Source organism: Gadus chalcogrammus, chromosome 22 (genome assembly GCF_026213295.1).
Source record: "Gadus chalcogrammus isolate NIFS_2021 chromosome 22, NIFS_Gcha_1.0, whole genome shotgun sequence".
Lineage (NCBI taxonomy): Eukaryota > Metazoa > Chordata > Actinopteri > Gadiformes > Gadidae > Gadus > Gadus chalcogrammus.
Genome location: NC_079433.1, coordinates 9,588,142 through 9,607,291, shown reverse-complemented (window position 1 = coordinate 9,607,291; position 19,150 = coordinate 9,588,142). Strand labels below are relative to the sequence as shown.

Here is a 19,150-nt window from a genome sequence, read left to right as displayed (position 1 = left end):
TCATCTGTCTGAGCCGAGAAAGATGAACCGTCCTGAGAGAAAAATGATGTTTGAATCTTCTCTCCGGGAAAAACCCCCAAAAAGGACGAGAAAAGAGAAAAGCTCTCAAGCTGCGATTTGACCAAGCAGCCGACCTTGATGACAACGATGCCAGTGTGTCTTGTCCTCTCACTAATATTCCATCACTCGGGTGGGTCGGTTTTACACAAACTACCCAAGCAATCCATTACTAGCTCTCTTGTCAGCGACCTACTCCCGTGGATTTAAGTATAGGTTATGAACCCTCATATGACAGCACGCAAATCACAGTTCATCCATATCCACCCCACTCAAAGCCATTTCTACGTATCTATGGTTGACTACCGCCTGTCAACAGAATGCCAGCCAGAATGCCTTCTTTAAAGCCCAGAGCTTAACCACTGCAAAGACTTCAAGTTCACTGCTACAGCTGTTAAGAGGACCAGGCAAACAGTGTATATTTGTGTGTGTGTGTGTGTGTGTGTGTGTGTGTGTGTGTGTGTGTGTGTGTGTGTGTGTGTGTGTGTGTGTGTGTGTGTGTGTGTGTGTGTGTGTGTGTGTGGATATGTATGTGACATCTGCCAGATTTTTTCAGAAGCTATTGGTAGATGTACACCCTCCTGTGTGTGTGTGTGTTTGTTTGTGTGCGTGTGTGTTTGTGTCTGTGTGTGTGTGTGTGTGTGTGTGTGTGTGCGTGTCCCAGATCCTAACTCTGTGCATGTGGTTGTTGATGTGTATGTTTGTCTGGCTGTCTAATCCCTTGAGTCTTTGTGTGTTTCGGCTTTTGCGTTGGATTCTGTGTGTTTCTCTTGCTAATTTTTAATTGCACTTATTTTTATCGTGCACAATCTCAAACATTTGGTTATTTTTCTTTTACCACGGCCAAACTCAAAGTGCCTGTTCTTTTCTTCGTTCGATATAATCTTCAGGAGACAATGGACCCGCTATCAATTCATACGATTATCCTACGAGATTAATCACGTCTAGGGGGAAGATATCCCATACTTATGGGCTTATGAAATATCAAATATGTCGCTGCCTTTAGCCCATAACAATATGCATGGAGTGGGAGGGGTATTAAGGCATTAAAGTCATAACAATGACATTCACCCTCATCTGTCTAAATCCGCGTGACAGATGGGGAGAAACAGAGTTCTGTCCACACATTGGGCCCCCGGGGAGGAGAGGAGGAGCCAGTTACATAACCTGTAAGTAATCTATATCCCGCGTGGGTTCCTAAAGAATAAACTAAAGAATTTAAGGTTGACTCAGAACGCATCTGGAGGCAGGATATAGAGGGGAGGGTTGAAGGGTTAGCGGGTAGGGATCTTATCCCTTCTTATGAGATCGTTGACCTCCCTTAAGTAGCAAGTAGCTGGTTGTACCCACTTGCTAAGCAGTAGTTGCTAGTAGTTTAAGACACAGACCCCTAGTTCCTGGAGGAGTTTGGAAATAAAAACCACAAAGTCAATATGCTATATTGTGGTCCATACTAAATAGATTGGATGGGGGCCGAGTTGCCGCGTTGGGTATCTTAAAGACCTTCAGTTAACTTCCCACCGGAGAGAATAAAGACCCTCTGGTCAGAGGGGTAGTTCCATTGGGTTTATCATTTGTTAATTCAAGATCAGCCAAGCAATGCAGGGTTTACAACCTGGCTTGCAGCCTCAGGGACCGGTGGGTGAAACACCAGTTGAGGCTCTGGGCTGCATGGAGTTTGCATCCTCAGGTACAGGTGAGGACGAGCTCCCTGTAGTAGCTCGTGTCAGGTTCAAGATGATGGGGCTGGCCTGCAAGGCGGTCAATGGAACTGCCCCTGCCTACCTCCGAGCGTTGGTCAGACCACACACCCCAGCTCAAGCGCTCCGCTCCACTACTTCAAATGGACGTCTGGTACCGCCATTGCTAAGAGCAAGTAAAAGTCCTAAAAATCATTTTAGTTCATCTTATCCTAGCTATCTTCGTTGTATACGGGGAATGGGTTAACCTAGTGATTGTTTGTGCTTGGAAGTCACAATGGATAAAGGCGTCTGCTAAATGTAAATGTAAACGTTTGTATGTGTGTGTGTTTGTATGTGCTTGTTTGGCTGTGTGTGATTGAGTGTGTACGTTTGTGTCTTAGGGTCTGAGGGCACATATAAGCGCTTGTGTGATTGTGTGCAAGCACGTGCATGCATGTGTGTGTGTATGTGTGACTTGGTGTGTGTGTATGTGTGCTGTGTGTGTGTGTGTGTGTGTGTGTGTGTGTGTGTGTGTGTGTGTGTGTGTGTGTGTGTGTGTGTGTGTGTGTGTGTGTGTGTGTGTGTGTGTGTGTGTGTGTGCATGTTTGTATGTGTCTCTATGAATGCATGTGTTTGTTTGCTGGTAGGTGATCCTTCAGCAAAGCTCCCTGCAACTTAAATCATAATAAGCAATAATGTAAATAGTTGCATCGATTTTAGAATGTGCAGATTAGTCCAATATGCAGTTATTACAACTTCGATGTATATGTGTAGTGTAAATGTATTTTAAAATAATGGAATATTGATCAATGTAGGGTAAGCTGTACACACTTAAACAACCCCAAATGGCAACCCACCCACCCTCACCACCACCACACACAAACACACACACACACACACACACACACACACACACACACACACACACACACACAAACATAGACACACACACACTAGAAACTAGAAATGGATTCCAGCACTAGCCATTGTAATACCCACCCATAGTTCAGCCTTTAACATGATAAAGATTCCCCATCCAATGCATACAAAGCTACGAGCTACTTGGGAGTAGTGGATGTCCCAGATAAGTGGATGGCTGTCGATAGGCCCCTATTAGGCGGAGGGGACACGTCAGCTTTGGAGATTGCCTAATCCAATCCCAGAGTAATTAAAAGCACCCGGCGCTGCAGCGGACTGACAGATGCGATGTCCAAAGCACGGTTCAGAGCGAGAGCGAGAGAGAGCAGGAGAGAGCGAGCGAGAGAGAGAGATAGCAGAAGAGAGCGATCGAGAGAGAGAGAGCAGGAGAGAGCGAGCGAGAGAGAGAGAGAGAGAGAGAGCAGGAGAAAGCGAGAGAGCGGCTGATTTAACTGGCCTGAGGTCGGAGCAAAGAACGTAACGAATATACAAATGTCAAACAAACATTTCACATTGCTGTGAGAAGTTAGGTAGTCACATATTTATGCTGGTGCTGTTGCCATAAGAAAATGATAGGCAACCCTTAGCAACCTCAATCGTATCTTCTTTTAGTCATCTGTCGTTATTAATAATGTGCTTCACAACCTCATTGATTTGCATGATACCATCATTCTGTTTTTTGTCATTGTCATTGTATTGAGAATACGTGACAGAAGTCTACATGTACCCCTACATCTACATGTCTATAAGGTTAAGCCTTATTTTATATTTAGCATTCTACATATTATAGGGGTCCTACCCTCTTTTTGTGTACATATATGGCTTATATTTAGGTCGTTTGTTTCATTATTTGAAAAACAAAAACACAATCTCCTTTGAATTATTAGTAGGACTACTGTGTTTACTTTCTGATGTGAGAGCCTTAAACTCTGTCTGGGATTAATCCAGTAGGCTACATTTGATTTCGTATGGTCTTAATTTAAAAGCTGCAGTTTGAAGAACCACCGCTAGAGGGCACCCACGAGCCTGGCTTCTATCTCTTATCAGTAATTGCATGAGGCAGTATGCTTTCTTTCTTTCTTTCTTTCTTTCTTTCTTTCTTTCTTTCTTTCTTTCTTTCTTTCTTTCTTTCTTTCTTTCTTTCTTTCTTTCTTTCTTTCTTTCTTTCTTTCTTTCTTTCTTTCTTTCTTTCTTTCTTTCTTTCTTTCTTTCTTTCTTTATTCTTAATTATTTTTTCGCCACATTTTTAAACTGCCACCTCGTACATCAAAAGGCAAGGGTTATTTCCTTTGGTAAGCATAAAGGCAAAATTAAATTAAATTTACTCTAAGATCCCACTGGGAGGGCAAAGTAACAGGATGTGGTTCCTTATTATACATAACAGGTAAACATCATTTATCCTTGTTCCTTGCCCGGTGCAATCTCCTCTACTTTTAGCCGTCTCTGTAAAGCCATCCTTCTTTCTGCCTCCGAGGCTTCGAGGGCCATCGGGTGTAGCCTTCGTGTTCAGCAGCGCGTGGATCCGTGTCTCGGGAGCCTTCCGGAAGCCTGACAGCCTCCCAGTGAGCGGCCGATTCTGAAGGGCAGCGCCCGTAATAGGGTAATCTATTATATACCCAGCTCCCGTCCTTTCTTCCTTCCTTCCTTCCTTCCTTCCTTCCTTCCTTCCTTCCTTCCTTCCTTCCTTCCTTCCTTCCTTCCTTCCTTCCTTCCTTCCTTCCTTCCTTCAATCCTTTCTTTCCCTCGTCCCTTTATTTATTCTTTTCATTTTCCCTCTTTCCTTTAATTAATGGTATTTCTTTTCTTTCTTTCCTCGCTTTCTTTTATTTTTATTTTTTATTTTTTTGCCCCCCTCCCCTCCCCTCCCCTCCCCTCCCCTCCCCTCCCTCCTCTCCATGGGTGGTTTCCCGCTGTCCTGGCCTCGCATCAGCGTTCCGTGAGAACGAATGAGGAGCAGAGTTTAGAGCGTGCACATACACCTTCCCGCCGAGCCCAGCACTTTCTCAATTAGACCCGAGTCCTTGCTGATGCTAAAGTACCCCCCCCCCCCCCAACACACACACCCCGAGCTGAATGAATGACTGAACGACCAAATGCGCCGAGACGCAATCTTCATACATATAGGCTGCTACACAGACTTTCACGCATGCACGTACGCATGCACACGCAAACACACACACACACACACACACACACACACACACACACACACACACACACACACACACACACACACACACACACACACACACACACACACACACACACGCACACACGTGGAATGAACAACTTTTTTAGAATCAGAAGGAAAGATGTAGGATATTTGTGCGTATGTATTTGTAGACCTTTATTACTTTGACTTACCTTTATACTTCTTTGGTTTGTTGCGCAATGGCCAAATGTGAAATATAATAATGAATATTTACACATAAATATATTTATTTATTTATCTCTAATAGTCATTGTATTCATTCACTCTCTCTCAGTTTGCCCTATCTCCATCTGTCAGGCTCCTCGCTCTGCTTTTCAACCGGCAGCCTCCCAAGGAGCCAGTCTGAGTGACATGATAAAGAGAGGGAGAGGGAGAGGGAGAGAGAAGGGGGAGAGAGAGATAAAGAGAGATAGAGAGAAGGGGGGGAGAGTGAGAGACCACACAAACTCATTGCTTTCGAGAATCAATCAGCTGCCCCCCCCCCCTCTCCCTCACCCTTCACTGCCTTCCCTCACTCAATGCAATCTGCCGATGGATGCGTGTGTGTTTGTATTTGAGAGAGAGAGAGAGAGAGAGAGAGAGAGAGAGAGAGAGAGAGAGAGAGAGAGAGAGAGAGAGAGAGAGAGAGAGCGAGTGGGGCAGAGCGAGCGAGCAAGCGAGAGGGACGGCGAGTTAGACAGAAACAGAGAGGGAGCGAGGAAAAGAGACAGACAGACAGCTGGACAATCTGCATCTCACAGCCTCAGTCTCCCCCACCTCCCTCTCTCTCTCTCTCTCCCCCTCTCTCTCTCTCTCTCTCTCTCTCTCTCTCTCTCTCGGGCTGGTTCTCCCCCGTCTCTCCATCGGAGTGGTCCATTTGTTCCAGTTGAAGCTATGTGGCCGTGGACCGGGGGCTGAGCTGGTGGTGGTGGCTGGCTGGCTGGTCGAGCTGGGTGGGATTAGCTCCCGGCTTCATCAAACTAGCCCTTCCTCATCCTCAGCCTTCTCCTCTTATTTCCGGAATCCGTTTTTTTTTTTCTTTTTTTCCTTTTTTTTTTTTTCTTCTTCCCAGAAGCTGGTCGGTAACTAAAGCTCTGCTTCGCTCCGGATCCTCGTCAGCTGCTCTCTCTCTCCGCTGCTATCTCCGCTCCTCTCTCCTCCTCTGGTCGTCTCCGCTCCTCTCCTCTCCCCTCTCTCCTCTCTGCTCCGCTCCCTCTCCTCGCTCCCCTCCTCTCCTCTCCTCGCTCCCCTCCTCTCCTCTCCTCTCCTCTCCTCTCCTCTCCTCTCCTCGTTTCTCTCCTCTCCGGCTGGCAAGATGTGGTCCACGCTGTTGCTCCTTCTTCTCGCTTTGATTCACGGTGAGACACACACACACACTAACACACACACACAAACACACTAACGCATACACACACACGCATTTCACATTTCACACTTCTACTTTGTAGCATGTATGTATATATTTTGGGGTCTCTCCCGCAAAACTTCCCGCCGGCTGGCTGCTATGTGGTCTGTGTGTGATGGGGAGGAGAGGCACTTCAGCGGCAGGGCGCTGGAGTTGGATACCCCTGGGGATGTGGCTGTTTACTGGGGCTGCGTTGCTCGCCTGTTGAGAGGCGTACGGCTGGTGGAATGTTGACCACAGACCCACACGCCGAGCTCCCGCCGTGGGGACGGTCGAGATATCGGAGAACTAGGGGGGAGGGGGAGACAGGGGGGAGAGGGGGAAGACAGGCTGGATATTTATTACCCTGCGTGGCGATAGTGCCTTCAACGGTAGGTCAAGCCCCTCCTGAGAGAGGCGTCCGTAGAACTCTCTACACACTTATTTATAGTTTTATTTATCTATGTTTATTACTTGTCGTTGCGTTCATTCATTCATTTGTTGGCTGGTTCGTTTATTTATTTCATCATCCATTCATTCATGTGTTTATTCATCCATTAATTCGTGTATTTAATCATCTTCTCCTTCATTGTTTTGTTCTGACTCTGACTCATCCGACATCCACCAGCTGCTAAAGTCTCTCCAACATGTCTAAGTGCTCTCGTCCCTGGTACAGGCTGATCTAGGTGCTCTGCAGCTGATGATAACACTGATCATGTTTGACTGTTATTTCATTATCATGTTGACCGTTAATCGCGGCCTGAGATCAAACCATCATCGACGTCTCTCCTGGCTTTACTGAGACATCTGTTTCTAAAATATTGAGGCTCAGTGACTACCCTGTGCTTATTCTGTCGTTGAGCAGGCGCCTTTCGCTGCTGTTCACAAGGGCAACAAGGCACTTTCCTCTTTCTGATGGAACATTTTGTGATGCGCTTGAAGGAAGGCTTGCTACTATTTTGTCCACAAACTCCGTCGCACTGACTGACGCACATTGATTCCAAGAAATAGAAGCGCTACAGTGCCATATATTTTATTTTATTCGATTGCTATGGTTGTTGTTTTTCGTCTATTTGTGCCACTTAATGCATTTCTACTGAATCTGTACAAGGAAGTGACTTTTACAAATTATATCTTGGATGGATGTTTTATAGTGGCCGGAACAGACAGCTACGATGCTTTAATCAAAGAATTGTATCATGCTTTAAACAATACAACCTAAAGACTGCTGTTAACACTACAGCCTAAAGACTGCTGTTAACAGCATAAAGACTGCTGTTAACACTACAGCCTAAAGACTGCTGTTAACACTACAGCATAGAGACTGCTGTTAACACTACAGCATAAAGACTGCTGTTAACACTACAGCATAAAGACTGCTGTTAACACTACAGCATAAAGACTGCTGTTAACACTACAGCATAAAGACTGCTGTTAACACTACAGCCTAAAGACTGCTGTTAACACTACAGCATAAAGACTGCTGTTAACACTACAGCCTAAAGACCTAAAGACTATTATATCATGTATATACACACATATACACACACACATATATATATATTGTCACAAGTTGTCACACCACAACACTCACGAGACAAGCCATTTCCCCGTGAAATTTCACGTCCATTTAAGAGATATTTCTTATCCTTCAACATCTTTCAGATGTTGCCTTGACAGGCCTTTTTCTGCCCTTTGTCATTTCCCACCACCAACTCCACCACCACCACCTCCACCACCACCACCACCACCACCTCCACCACCTCCATCCCCACCTCCTCCACCACCACCACCTCCACCACCTCCATCCCCACCTCCTCCACAACCAGCCCCTCCTCCACCACTACCACCACCCCCACCCCCACCCCCACCTCTGCCTGTAGCTTGTCCCCTGCATGTCATTTACGGCGATTATCCCCATGACGTCCTCTAATGGGCCTCCATCTCGCTCTTATGTCGTTAAACACCGATGATAGAGACCATATATGGGTGCAAGACTTCTTCCTCTGGTCTCCCCTTTCTTCCACAACTTGATTACCGTCGTTGAGCGTTTACATCAACCTCCCTCCGCTTTTCTCCTCCCACACTTTACCAGAAGGCGCAAGGTGTTGGGCTTTTGTGTTTTGACGGCTCAATACAATTTCTCTCTCCGTTTATAGCTCAATAGACCCTTTTCACCGAGCCGTCGTCCTCGGACAAACACAGGTGTCCCTCATCAACGCCAATTATGGATCGGTTTTCCTTTCATGCCCGCGAAGCAGACTGAACCATAGTGAAGATAGCTCTATTACCTCCGTACACGCGCCTTGCTACATCGCATAATGTAGTGTTATGAGCGCCACCTGTGTGAGCCCTCAGACGACGGCTCAGCGTAGAGGGGTGTGCTTCACACTGCGGCCGTGCTTTGCTCTGTGATGTGGCCCCACAGTGTCGGTGCAGGGGCCCCACCAGAGGCACCTCCTGAAGAACCTGCTGAAGGACTACAACCGCATGGAGAGGCCGGTGGGCAACGACTCCCACTCGCTGACGGTGGTCTTCAGCCTCAGCCTGATCCAGATCATGGACGTGGTACGCTCGTTCTCCCAGACCCCCCCCCCCCCCACCCCCCTGCAGGGTTGACCCTGTTCCACTAAAATAACACACAATTGGTATAAAAAAGATGGTAAAAATTAAATAGTGTTCAAATGAAAAAGGGGGAAAAGTGCCACATTAAAGGATAAAGTTGAACATGCGGTGGACCTCAACTAAATATCAGCTATTTTCCCAAATTCTCTATAGAAGGTGAATTTCTACCTTCTAATGTAATGACATTTCAGCGATTGTAATGAAAATTCAGCGGGATACCGAAAGCTAGGGAACTATAGAAATCCATGTTTCATCAAAATAACTACTTTCCCTGTTTGCTCGTCTAACAAGAGGTCCAACAGGTAGGGAGCCCCATAGGTTAGGAGCCTCTTAGTCCAGTGACAGGGTTTAGCTGATAGCCCTTTGTATAGAGAGAGAGCTGTGACTGCACTGTCCCCGAGGATTCGCCTTTTAAACCGCCATGAATCTTTAATGGCTTCCGACAAGATACTCTGCTCTCCACTGAGAGGTGAGGAGTTTCTCCAAAGACATTTGTGAAGGCGTGTTGTGTGTTTTTGTTCCTGCTGCTTCTAGGATGAGAAGAACCAGGTGCTGACGACCAACATCTGGCTGAGGATGGTAAGCCACAGACAAGAGATCTGGTTCTTTTAAACTCAATGGAATGTATTTGTAGAAAAATGTGTTTGTGTGTGTCGTTGGGTTCAATGACTCAGTGTTTGTGAAAATTGTATTGCATTTAATAAATAAATAAATGAGAGAAAAGGGCTTCGACAGTAATAGCCTTTGAACGGTAATCATTCTAGAATTCTTTCCGGTCAATAGCTCCATGCTTTTATTATATTTATTATATATATAACGGAAAATGTTTACTTGACCTTTTTATGGGTTTGTTTTGTCCTCAATCAACAGTATGTTGAAAATACAGCCAGAACGCAACAACCTCAAATGCTTTATCATTTTGACAACTACTGTTGGCTGTTTGTGTGTGTGTGTGTGTGTGTGTGTGTGTGTGTGTGTGTGTGTGTGTGTGTGTGTGTGTGTGTGTGTGTGTGTGTGTGTGTGTGTGTGTGTGTGTGTGTGTGTGTGTGTGTGTGTGTGTGCCACAGGGCTGGTTCGACCACTATCTCCAGTGGAACCAAACCGAATACCCTGGGGTGAAAAACCTCCGCTTCACCACCGACCAGGTGTGGACACCTGATATCCTGCTGTACAACAGGTAGCACACACACTCACTCACTCACTCACTCACTCACTCACTCACTCACTCACTCACTCACTCACTCACTCACTCACTCACTCACTCACTCACTCACTCACTCACTCACTCACTCACTCACTCACTCACTCACTCACTCACTCACTCACTCACTCACTCACTCACTCACTCACTCACTCACTCACTCACTCACTCACTCACTCACTCACTCACTCACTCACCCACTCACTCACCCACTCACCCAGGTTTCTCTGTCTTCTCCCTCAGTGCAGATGATGACTTTGACTCTACCTTTAAGACCAACGTCCTGGTCAACTCCAGTGGCTACGCCGAGTACCTCCCACCGGGTGAGTTTCTACCCTCTCTCTCTCTCTCTCTCTCTCTCTCTCTCTCTCTCTCTCTGTCTCTCTCTCTCTCTCTCTCTCTCTCTCTCTCTCTCTCTCTCTCTCTCTGTCTCTCTCTCTCTCTCTCTCTCTCTCTCATTACACACACCCCCATTCCTCAGCTTCAGCTGTATCTCCCTCTCTGCTTTTAGTTTCCGACGCTGGTCATTAATATTCCAGCCGCAGCGTGGAGGTAGATGATACGTTCATTCCCAGCGCGGTAGTCGGGAGGACGTCTCTAAACGGGACCCGCCCTCGCTAGCTTAGCCTGTACAAAGCCGGCGTTAGCAAGGTGGCTCCCCTGGGGTTACCCTCAACCCTTAAGATCGTTTTCTATCCACATCATTAAAGAGCACTGCTACTTGTGTTTGCAGCGCTCTCTGGTTCCCCGGTACTAGCACAGCCTTCTGAGGTCGAGGCGAACAATAGGCAGTCGGCGGAGAATATTTACCCGCCAAATCCCTTATTAATTATCCCACATGTTCATGTGGCGGCAAGACGTGTAAACACAGGACCTGGACGTATGCAGTGGTTCAGATGGGAGCGAGTTAGAAAGACATGATGTCTCTTTAGATCTGCTTTAATAAACAGATTAATAGACAAGAGAGAGAGAGAGAGAGAGAGGGGCAGAGAGAGAGAGGGAGAGGAGAGAGAGGAGAGAGAGAGAGAGAGAGAGGAAGGAGAGAGAAGAGAGAGAGAGTGAGAGAGAGAGAGGAGAGAGCGAGAGAGAGTAGAGAGAGAGAGAGAGATGAGGATGAGAGAGAGAGAGAGAGAGAGAGAGAGAGAGAGAGAGAGAGAGGAGAGGGAGACTAGAGAGAGAGGAGAGGGAGACTAGAGAGAGAGAGAGGGAGGGGGAGAGGGAGCGAGCGGGAGAGATAGAGCGAGATTGAGGCAGAGATAGTGAGAGAGAGAGAGAGATTGAGGCAGAGATAGTGAGAGAGAGAGAGAGAGAGATTGAGGCAGAGATATTGAAAGAGAGAGAAAGATTGAGGCAGAGATATTGAAAGAGAGAGAGAGATTGAGGCAGAGATAGTGAGAGAGAGTGAGATAGAGAAAGATGAAAGAGAGACGAAAAATACTGAAAAATAAGATGAATATGGCAATATAATGACAGCAGCACAAGGAGGGAGCCTGTCAGATAGACAGACAGACAGAAGGAAAGAATGGATCAATGAACATCAGTTAGTTTCACTGCGTTTACCAAGGTCTCTCCTTGTGTGTGATTACTGTGTTCCTTTTGGACATTGTTTTTTACTTCTCTCCTCATCAGCAGACATAGAGCCACAGGCTGTGTTAGCCAAGGAGTGCGCATCTGCTAACACCTAGCGGGATAAATAATTCAGAGGCATGGGACTGTCAGCCCTTGGAGGAGTGCTGGATATTATCATTGGAGCAATAGAGCACATCGTGGCGGCAAATCTAGCAGGCAACTGGTTATGTTTTGGTGTCGATAAGAAGGAAGGGGGCAAAAGCATGAGGCTTTACTCACTGGTGGGGTTTTGATTTATTTTTTTTCTTTAGTACTCAAACTGAAAGAGAGACATTTTCAAATGCCACAGACATGATGCGTATTTTGTAATGGGGGACTTTGTGGTTCTGAGGTGACTATAAGTCAGTGCGAACGGCTGGTACCAAAATATACATCTTAAGTGGAACGTCTGAATATTAAAATACATATTTATGTTGCTGTGAATTAACATAACCATGTACAAGGGACATCTGTATATTCAGATATACCTTAAGTGGAATATCTGAATATTTAAATGAACACGAAGAAGCTAGCTATAAAAAGGTTTATGCATGTGGAACATCATGTGCATATTTAAACATACATCTAAGTGGAACATAGGCCTTTCAAATTGTACAAGATGTGTATAACACAGGCAGAGAGAAGATATAGGGCAGCTCCTTATCACAGAAATGTGTTTTCCTCTACAAGGCATCAGCGTGTACCTGCATGGAAGCTGTGACTTTGAAAGGGAATCGACATGAAGGAAATAGGAAATAGCTCTGCTGATATTTGCTCAGCCGATATTGTCATGGTGAATTTAATTGGTTTGCATTGTGTTCGGTGTCTGTCTGTGCGTGTGTGTGTGTGTGTTTGTGTGTGTGTTTGTGTGTGCGTGCGTGCGTGCGTGCGTGTGTGTGTGTGCGTGCGTACGTGTGTGTGTGTGCGTGTGTGTGTGTGTGTGCGTGCGTGCCTGTGTGTGTGTGTGTGTGGGTGCGTGTGTGTGCGTGCCTGTGTGTGTGTGTGTGTGTGTGTGCGTGCGTGCGTGCCTGTGTGTTTGTGTGTGTGTGTGTGTGTGTGTGTGTGTATGCGTGCCTGCCTGCGTGTGTGTGTTTAATACAAATTCATGGTATTTGTCCTGTTAATTTCTCATAACATTTTCTTTACCTCTGTGTCTGCTCTCCTTTGAAGCCACATTTGCATTCAGGCAGGTTAATAATGAATGTATTTAAGAAGTTTATTTGCAGACTCTGACATTTTGCTACTTACTGCAACAGAAGGGCTCAATGGACTTGGTTGTTTTGTCAATTTCCATAATTGTGATTTTTGTTGGCATCTATGTGCATTTCTGTAATTTTGTCTTTGTGTTTGTAGTGTGTTTGGTTGTGGTCTAGTGTGTGCGTGTGTGTTTTGCATGCACACTCTCACACACACACACACACACACACACACACACACACACACACACACACACACACACACACACACACACACACACACACACACACACACACACACACACACGCACACACACACACACACACACACACACACACACACACACACACACACACACACACACACACACAAATACACACGCACACAGCGCTGGATAAAGCCTCTGCTTTTATTTATTTCCCTTAATCGTGAGTATGAGGTTTGGATGACTAATAGGTGCTCTGTATTCACAGCATACGCGATCCAGTCGGATTCAGAGTCAGATGTGAGCTTCAGGGAAACAGCTAACAGATTAACGGACAGACTGAGGGACAAGATACACATAAGTTTAGCATGTATCAGTACAGAAGTGTCCGTACAGGTATGCAGATAAGATGGCTGAATTGTTTGATGGCCAAATGGATGGATTGATGGATAGAGAGATGGATCGATGCAGGCAGACAAAGAAAGAAAGAAATAAGGTACTTTTATTTTTCCAAGAAATAGGAAAACTGTTAAGAAAAGGTTTTCTTATAGAAAGATGGATGAATAGATGTATGGATCGAAAGTTGGATTAATAGATAGAGAGACATACTGGCAGGCAGGTTCTGAAAGGCACTGTGAGAGGGAGCTATGAATATCTTAAGGACCAGGTGATGGTTCAGAGAGAGAGAGAGAGGGAGAGAGAGAGAGAGAGAGAGAGAGAGAGAGAGACCGAGAGACCGAGAGAGAGAGAGACCGAGAGAGAGAGAGACCGAGAGAGACCGAGTGAGACCGAGACCACAGGTCTGTGTGTGTTGATCGGAGTGACCCGGAGCACTGTGGTGCCAGCACGACTCGACCTTGCCACCAGCTGCTCCTCGTTACCCAGCCGCCAGACAAACAGCCCTGACCTAGCGGCCTCGCCGCGCCCGTATCCCGGGAACAGGCGGGGCATTACATTTATAGCGGCCTCCCCCCCACAGTGACCAGGATTCAATCACGTTAAGAAGGTTAAAGACGCCCTCGTATAATGGGACTCATTTGATTTATTTATTTATTTGACCAAATAACCCTTTTCCATTCGTTGAGACACAAATAGATAGATGAAGCAGTGTGCAGACATGCAGAGTACACTCAGACTTCCTTGAACAAGGCATAGCCATGGGGGGCATTCGCAAGTGGCCTCTCTGTGTGTTGGCATGTTTAATGTACCCCCCCCTCCACCCCCCAAATACCTCAATGAGGTCACACGTGTACAGCAGCTTCTAAACCATTACACGACAGCGAGTCATTTTCATAGGATTAAAAGACATGAGCAAGGCACCGTTAACCCATGGGGGTTTAGCGGATCTCTGGCAGAGATGACACTCATAAAGACTCATCTTAATTTGAAAAGTGTAAATTACACCAAGGAGCGACAGATTAATGTGTTATGGCTGTAACGATCTCGGGAGATTTCAATTTCCTACGGCGTTTAGTAAGATAAAGGGAAGAATTATCTGTAGCAAGGTAGTATAAATGTCAACCTTATTCATGCTGCTCTGCATCGGGGTGGACTTCTGCAGTCTGGCATCTCGTCCTTCCTCTCTTCACCATCCGAAGGGTTTTCTTTTTGACTTAACGTCCAGCCAATCAGCGAGAAGCTCTCGCTCTCTTTGCTCGTGCTCAATCCATTTGGAAGTAAGGCAAAAAGAAATCTAAAATGTGAAAGCCTTCTGTGCATATTTCTGATTCGTCTTGTGACATCATTATGGAGTCTATTTCGGAGCTAAACTGATTTGTTTGCTCGGTAGCTTTGCTTCATTATCCAGGGCTCCACCATTCTTTAATTCATTCGGCAGTATGTAACACGCCTTGCTCATCATGGAATGAACCTCCCTCCACTAAGCAGGGAATGGTGCTACTAGACTGATCTGCAGAGAACCAACAGAAAGTGAACACACGAGATTGGGATGGTCTCAAGAGACACCATTCTGGTCAGGTCTTTACCTTCACCCCCTTTCTAATCCATCCTCTCTCTCTCTCTCTCTCTCTCTCTCTCTCTCTCTCTCTCTCTCTCTCTCTCTCTCTCTCAGGAATCTTCATGAGCACGTGCAACGTGGACGTGCGCTGGTTTCCGTTTGACATGCAGAAGTGCGAGCTCAAGTTCGGCTCGTGGACGTACGACGGCTGGCTGCTGGACCTCCAGATGAACGAGGCCGACATCTCGGGCTACATGCCCAACGGAGAGTGGGACCTCGTGGGTAAGCATGGGCCGCCGCGCCGCACAGACGCCCTGGTCCCACGCCTGCCGCGTGGCACTGAGCTGAGTGGGGGGGGGGGGGCAGTAGCTCAGGAGGTATAGCGGGTTGGCTGGTAACCGCAAGGTTGCTAGTTCGATCCCCGGCTCCTCCTAGCTAGAGTGTCGTGGTGTCCCTGAGCAAAGCCCCTAACCCTAACTGCTCACGACGAGCTGGCTGTCGCCTTGCATTTGGCTGACGCTACCGTCGGTGTGTAGACGTGTGCATGAATGGGTGAACGTCAGGCAGTATTGTGAAGCGCTTTGGGTGGCCACTGGTTACAAAAAAAAGCGCTACATAAATGCAGTCCATTTACCATGTACACCCGCACCAACCGGCCACCCAGCAGTGGAAGACGTCTCCCTGTGTTTCTCACCGCAGCCAGTCGCCAGGCGTGTCAGCGCATTAACGGGCTCAGTGTGGGTACCGCAGCAGGGGGAAACTAATTTTCTCCTCCCAATCGACTGCAATGAGCTCCAAAAAGTGTCCATGAAGTAAAGTTTCGAGGTAAAAACAGGTAATGTCGGCGTAGCTCCAGCGGCGGCCGTCGTGCGTCCAGAGAGAGATAAATCAACATCGACATCAACATCAGCACTACTGGCCCGGGCGCTCATAGCCTCGTGTGTACGTCCCAACTCCCCTCGGTTCTCCCAAACCTCCAGAACTAACTCCCGGCAGCCTTTACGTCATCCTGTTTTTTTTCGCCGATCGTCAGCAGCGTCATCATCATCATTCAAGTGCCCGCTCCCACGTGCGCTGAGCCGTGAGCCTTCCCCCCCCTCTTGTTCCCCTCTCCCAGGGGTACCGGGCACCCGCAGCGAGGCCTTCTACGACTGCTGCAAGGAGCCCTACCCGGACGTCACCTTCGTGGTGACCATGCGGCGGCGGACACTGTACTACGCCCTCAACCTGCTGATCCCCTGCGTGCTGCTGTCCTCCATGACCCTGCTGGTCTTTGTGCTGCCCGCCGACTCCGGAGAGAAGATCTCCCTGGGTGAGTGGCGCAGAGAGGGGGAGGGGCTGTGTGTATGTGTGTATGTATGTATGTGTGTATGTATGTATGTATGTGTGTGTGTGTGTGTGTGTGTGTGTGTGTGTGTGTGTGTGTGTGTATGGACATTATCAAAACCGTACTATTCCACCTGATGCCAATTACTATGTCGGTTGTTAGTATCATTTATCTTTTTCTTTCTTATTGTTGTTTCTTTCTAATGACTTTTGTGTACCTTTGTACGGTGTCCTTGAGGGCAGAGAAAGGCGCCTTAAAATAAAATAATTATCATTAAATATTATTATTATGGCACCCACTGCACTCCTGACCATTCCTGGAAGGAGGGGTCCAGCACTCTGCGTTCCTCCTCAAGATTTCTTTCTTGCTGATTCAGGGAGTTTTTTTCTTGCCCTTGTGGGGGCTTGGGTCAGGGGAGTGTCATAGATATTTGCCGTGTAAAGCCCTTTGAGACTGTAATGGTGATTAAGGGCTATGCAAATACAATTGAATTGAATTGAATAGAACTGAGGGAGGGGGGGTCACATGTCCACGTGTTCGGGGGCGATGCTGGGAAGGAGAGGCTGATGTGTGTTGTGGAGGAGGTGGAAGGATGGAGGGGGTGGATGTATCGAGGTGGGTGGAGGTGGATGGCGATGATATATAGAGCTGGGGTGGACAGGGAGATTGTTATTGGACAGGGTTGAAGGCCATGGGTTGCATCTCTGCTGAGGAGTGTCAACATTGTGAAGTTATTCATCTGCGATTTGGTAGCGACCCAAAAGTGGATACGGCACTGACTGGGATGCCGTTTGCATGCTCAAAGTTCGATGAGGACAGAGACGATCAATCAATTGATATCTGACCTGGCTAACACTTCTTCTGTCCCTGAATCTGAGCATAAATTGGGTGGGATTACGAACTGGTGTCTCTTCCTGTGTGGGCTGAACCTATGAGCTGACCTAAACTGTGACCAGGTGCTCATCAAGCAAGCTAGTTACACCCTCTGCTGAGTCTTTTTAGCTTATTTTCACAATATTCCCATGTATATATTTTCTCTTATAACCTCTTGTGCATGCTAAATTAATGTGAATTCTGTCAACCCGCTCTACCCGTTGTACCTAGCTGCATCAAGGTGCAGGCTGTAGGATACGAACCAAAGAGTATGAAGAATGTGTCCAGCTAGGCATAAAGCAAGATATACTACTAAACAGTTGTCATTCCTCCATCTAACCGTAAGGCTTCACGCTGCCAAGATGCGTGGAGTGTGGACAGCAATGTTGGCTGACAGCAGAAATAGAAACCACGCTGAGAGGTTGCAGAAAGGTGGGATGTGTGTGTTGACCGCATCGGAGTACTATTCTACTTGGGTACAGATGGGGGCTCAGCTAACCTCATCCCTCACTGGGTCCTGCAAAAATGACCCTGTGGCAGGTTTAATATAAGCCTCCATGACTCACACACATACACACACACTCACACATACGTGTGCACACACACACACACACACACACACACACACACACACACACACACACACACACACACACACACACACACACACACACACACACACACACACACACACACACACACACACACACACGTACACACACACACGTACACACACACACGTACACATACACGCATTCACACACATTCACCCACCGACACACACACACCCACACACAAACACACACACGCACACCTGGCTGCCGTGCTGGCGCGGTTGATTGTGAGGTGTGCGTGTGTGTGTGTGTTTGTGTGTGTACGCATGAGTCTGTCTGTGTGTGTGTGTGTGTGTGTGTAGCTGTGAATTGTAAACACAGCCGTGCGTGCTCTGCTCCACGGGCCCCAGTAGAACAGAGCGGAGGAGCTATGAAAGAACAGCCAGGGTGTTTGTGTGTAGGAAGGCGGAGGGGTGGGACGCTAGGGGGGGGGGGGGGCTTGTGTATAGAGGGTATTAGGGGATGGAAATAGAAAGGAGACGATACGGGGAGGTTGGGGGAGCGGCGTGGAGGAGGTGATTAACAGCAGGGGGGGGGGGGGGGGGGGGAGGATGAGTGATGGAGGGGCCGGGTGCCGAACCCTTTCAGAGGTACCACGGGTAACAGCGTCACTACTACAGATACCCGTGTTCCCTAGCGCAACTTATATATAGAGCTACACATCATTGGTAAAGTAATTGTAGGAATGGAAAACAAATGAAGGTGAATGTTTTGAAAAGGGGAAGAAGCACGGGATGTCGAATGCTACGTCTCAAACAGGCCTGGGTCTGATGTTGGAACCAGCCTTCTTTCATCATGTGACTCGCCCACAGGTTCTACATCCTTCTATTTTGGCCAACATGATTCTACAGCTGATTGCGATTCGGTTAACGTGGGGCTCATGTGTACGCTCTGGGTCTTAATGTCTTCTGGCTGCCATTGGGATTAGCTGCTGAATCCACTGCAGACGTGCCCACAACTTAAACCCCTATGAATTAACTTTAAGAGCTCTTCAAAAGCCTCTGATCTCAACATGTATGTATATGAAACGAGAGAAAGGTCCTACCAGACAGGTCGATACGTATATAGTATATACCTGAGGCTATACCTGAAAATATTGATGAGGCTAATAGTGACGCTCTGTTTCAGAATACTATTTCACGGTAGTTGGAGAGGCAGAGAAGACAAAGTGACCCAAGGGGCGAGGATGTGGAAAACGCCATGGCAACAGCGCTGTCTAACCGATCCTAACCGAGACTCACAACGCATTATGCAGCATTTCACCAAAGGGGATGAGGGAAATCTGCACATGCACACAAACACACGCACGGC

General features: G+C 47.2%; 1 protein-coding gene across 1 annotated transcript in view; it reads left to right on the top strand.

Moving 5' to 3' along the window:
• Nucleotides 1-6,141: 6,141 nt before the first annotated feature.
• chrna11 (cholinergic receptor, nicotinic, alpha 11) overlaps nt 6,142-19,150 on the top strand; it is a 19,204-nt gene continuing 6,195 nt past the window's right edge. The window contains exons 1-7 of the mRNA XM_056583138.1: nt 6,142-6,206; nt 8,661-8,800; nt 9,392-9,436; nt 9,925-10,034; nt 10,302-10,381; nt 15,140-15,307; nt 16,143-16,337. Coding sequence (XP_056439113.1) covers nt 6,164-6,206; nt 8,661-8,800; nt 9,392-9,436; nt 9,925-10,034; nt 10,302-10,381; nt 15,140-15,307; nt 16,143-16,337 — 781 coding nt within the window. The 5' untranslated portion in view covers nt 6,142-6,163. The remainder of the gene's footprint in view (nt 6,207-8,660; nt 8,801-9,391; nt 9,437-9,924; nt 10,035-10,301; nt 10,382-15,139; nt 15,308-16,142; nt 16,338-19,150) is intronic.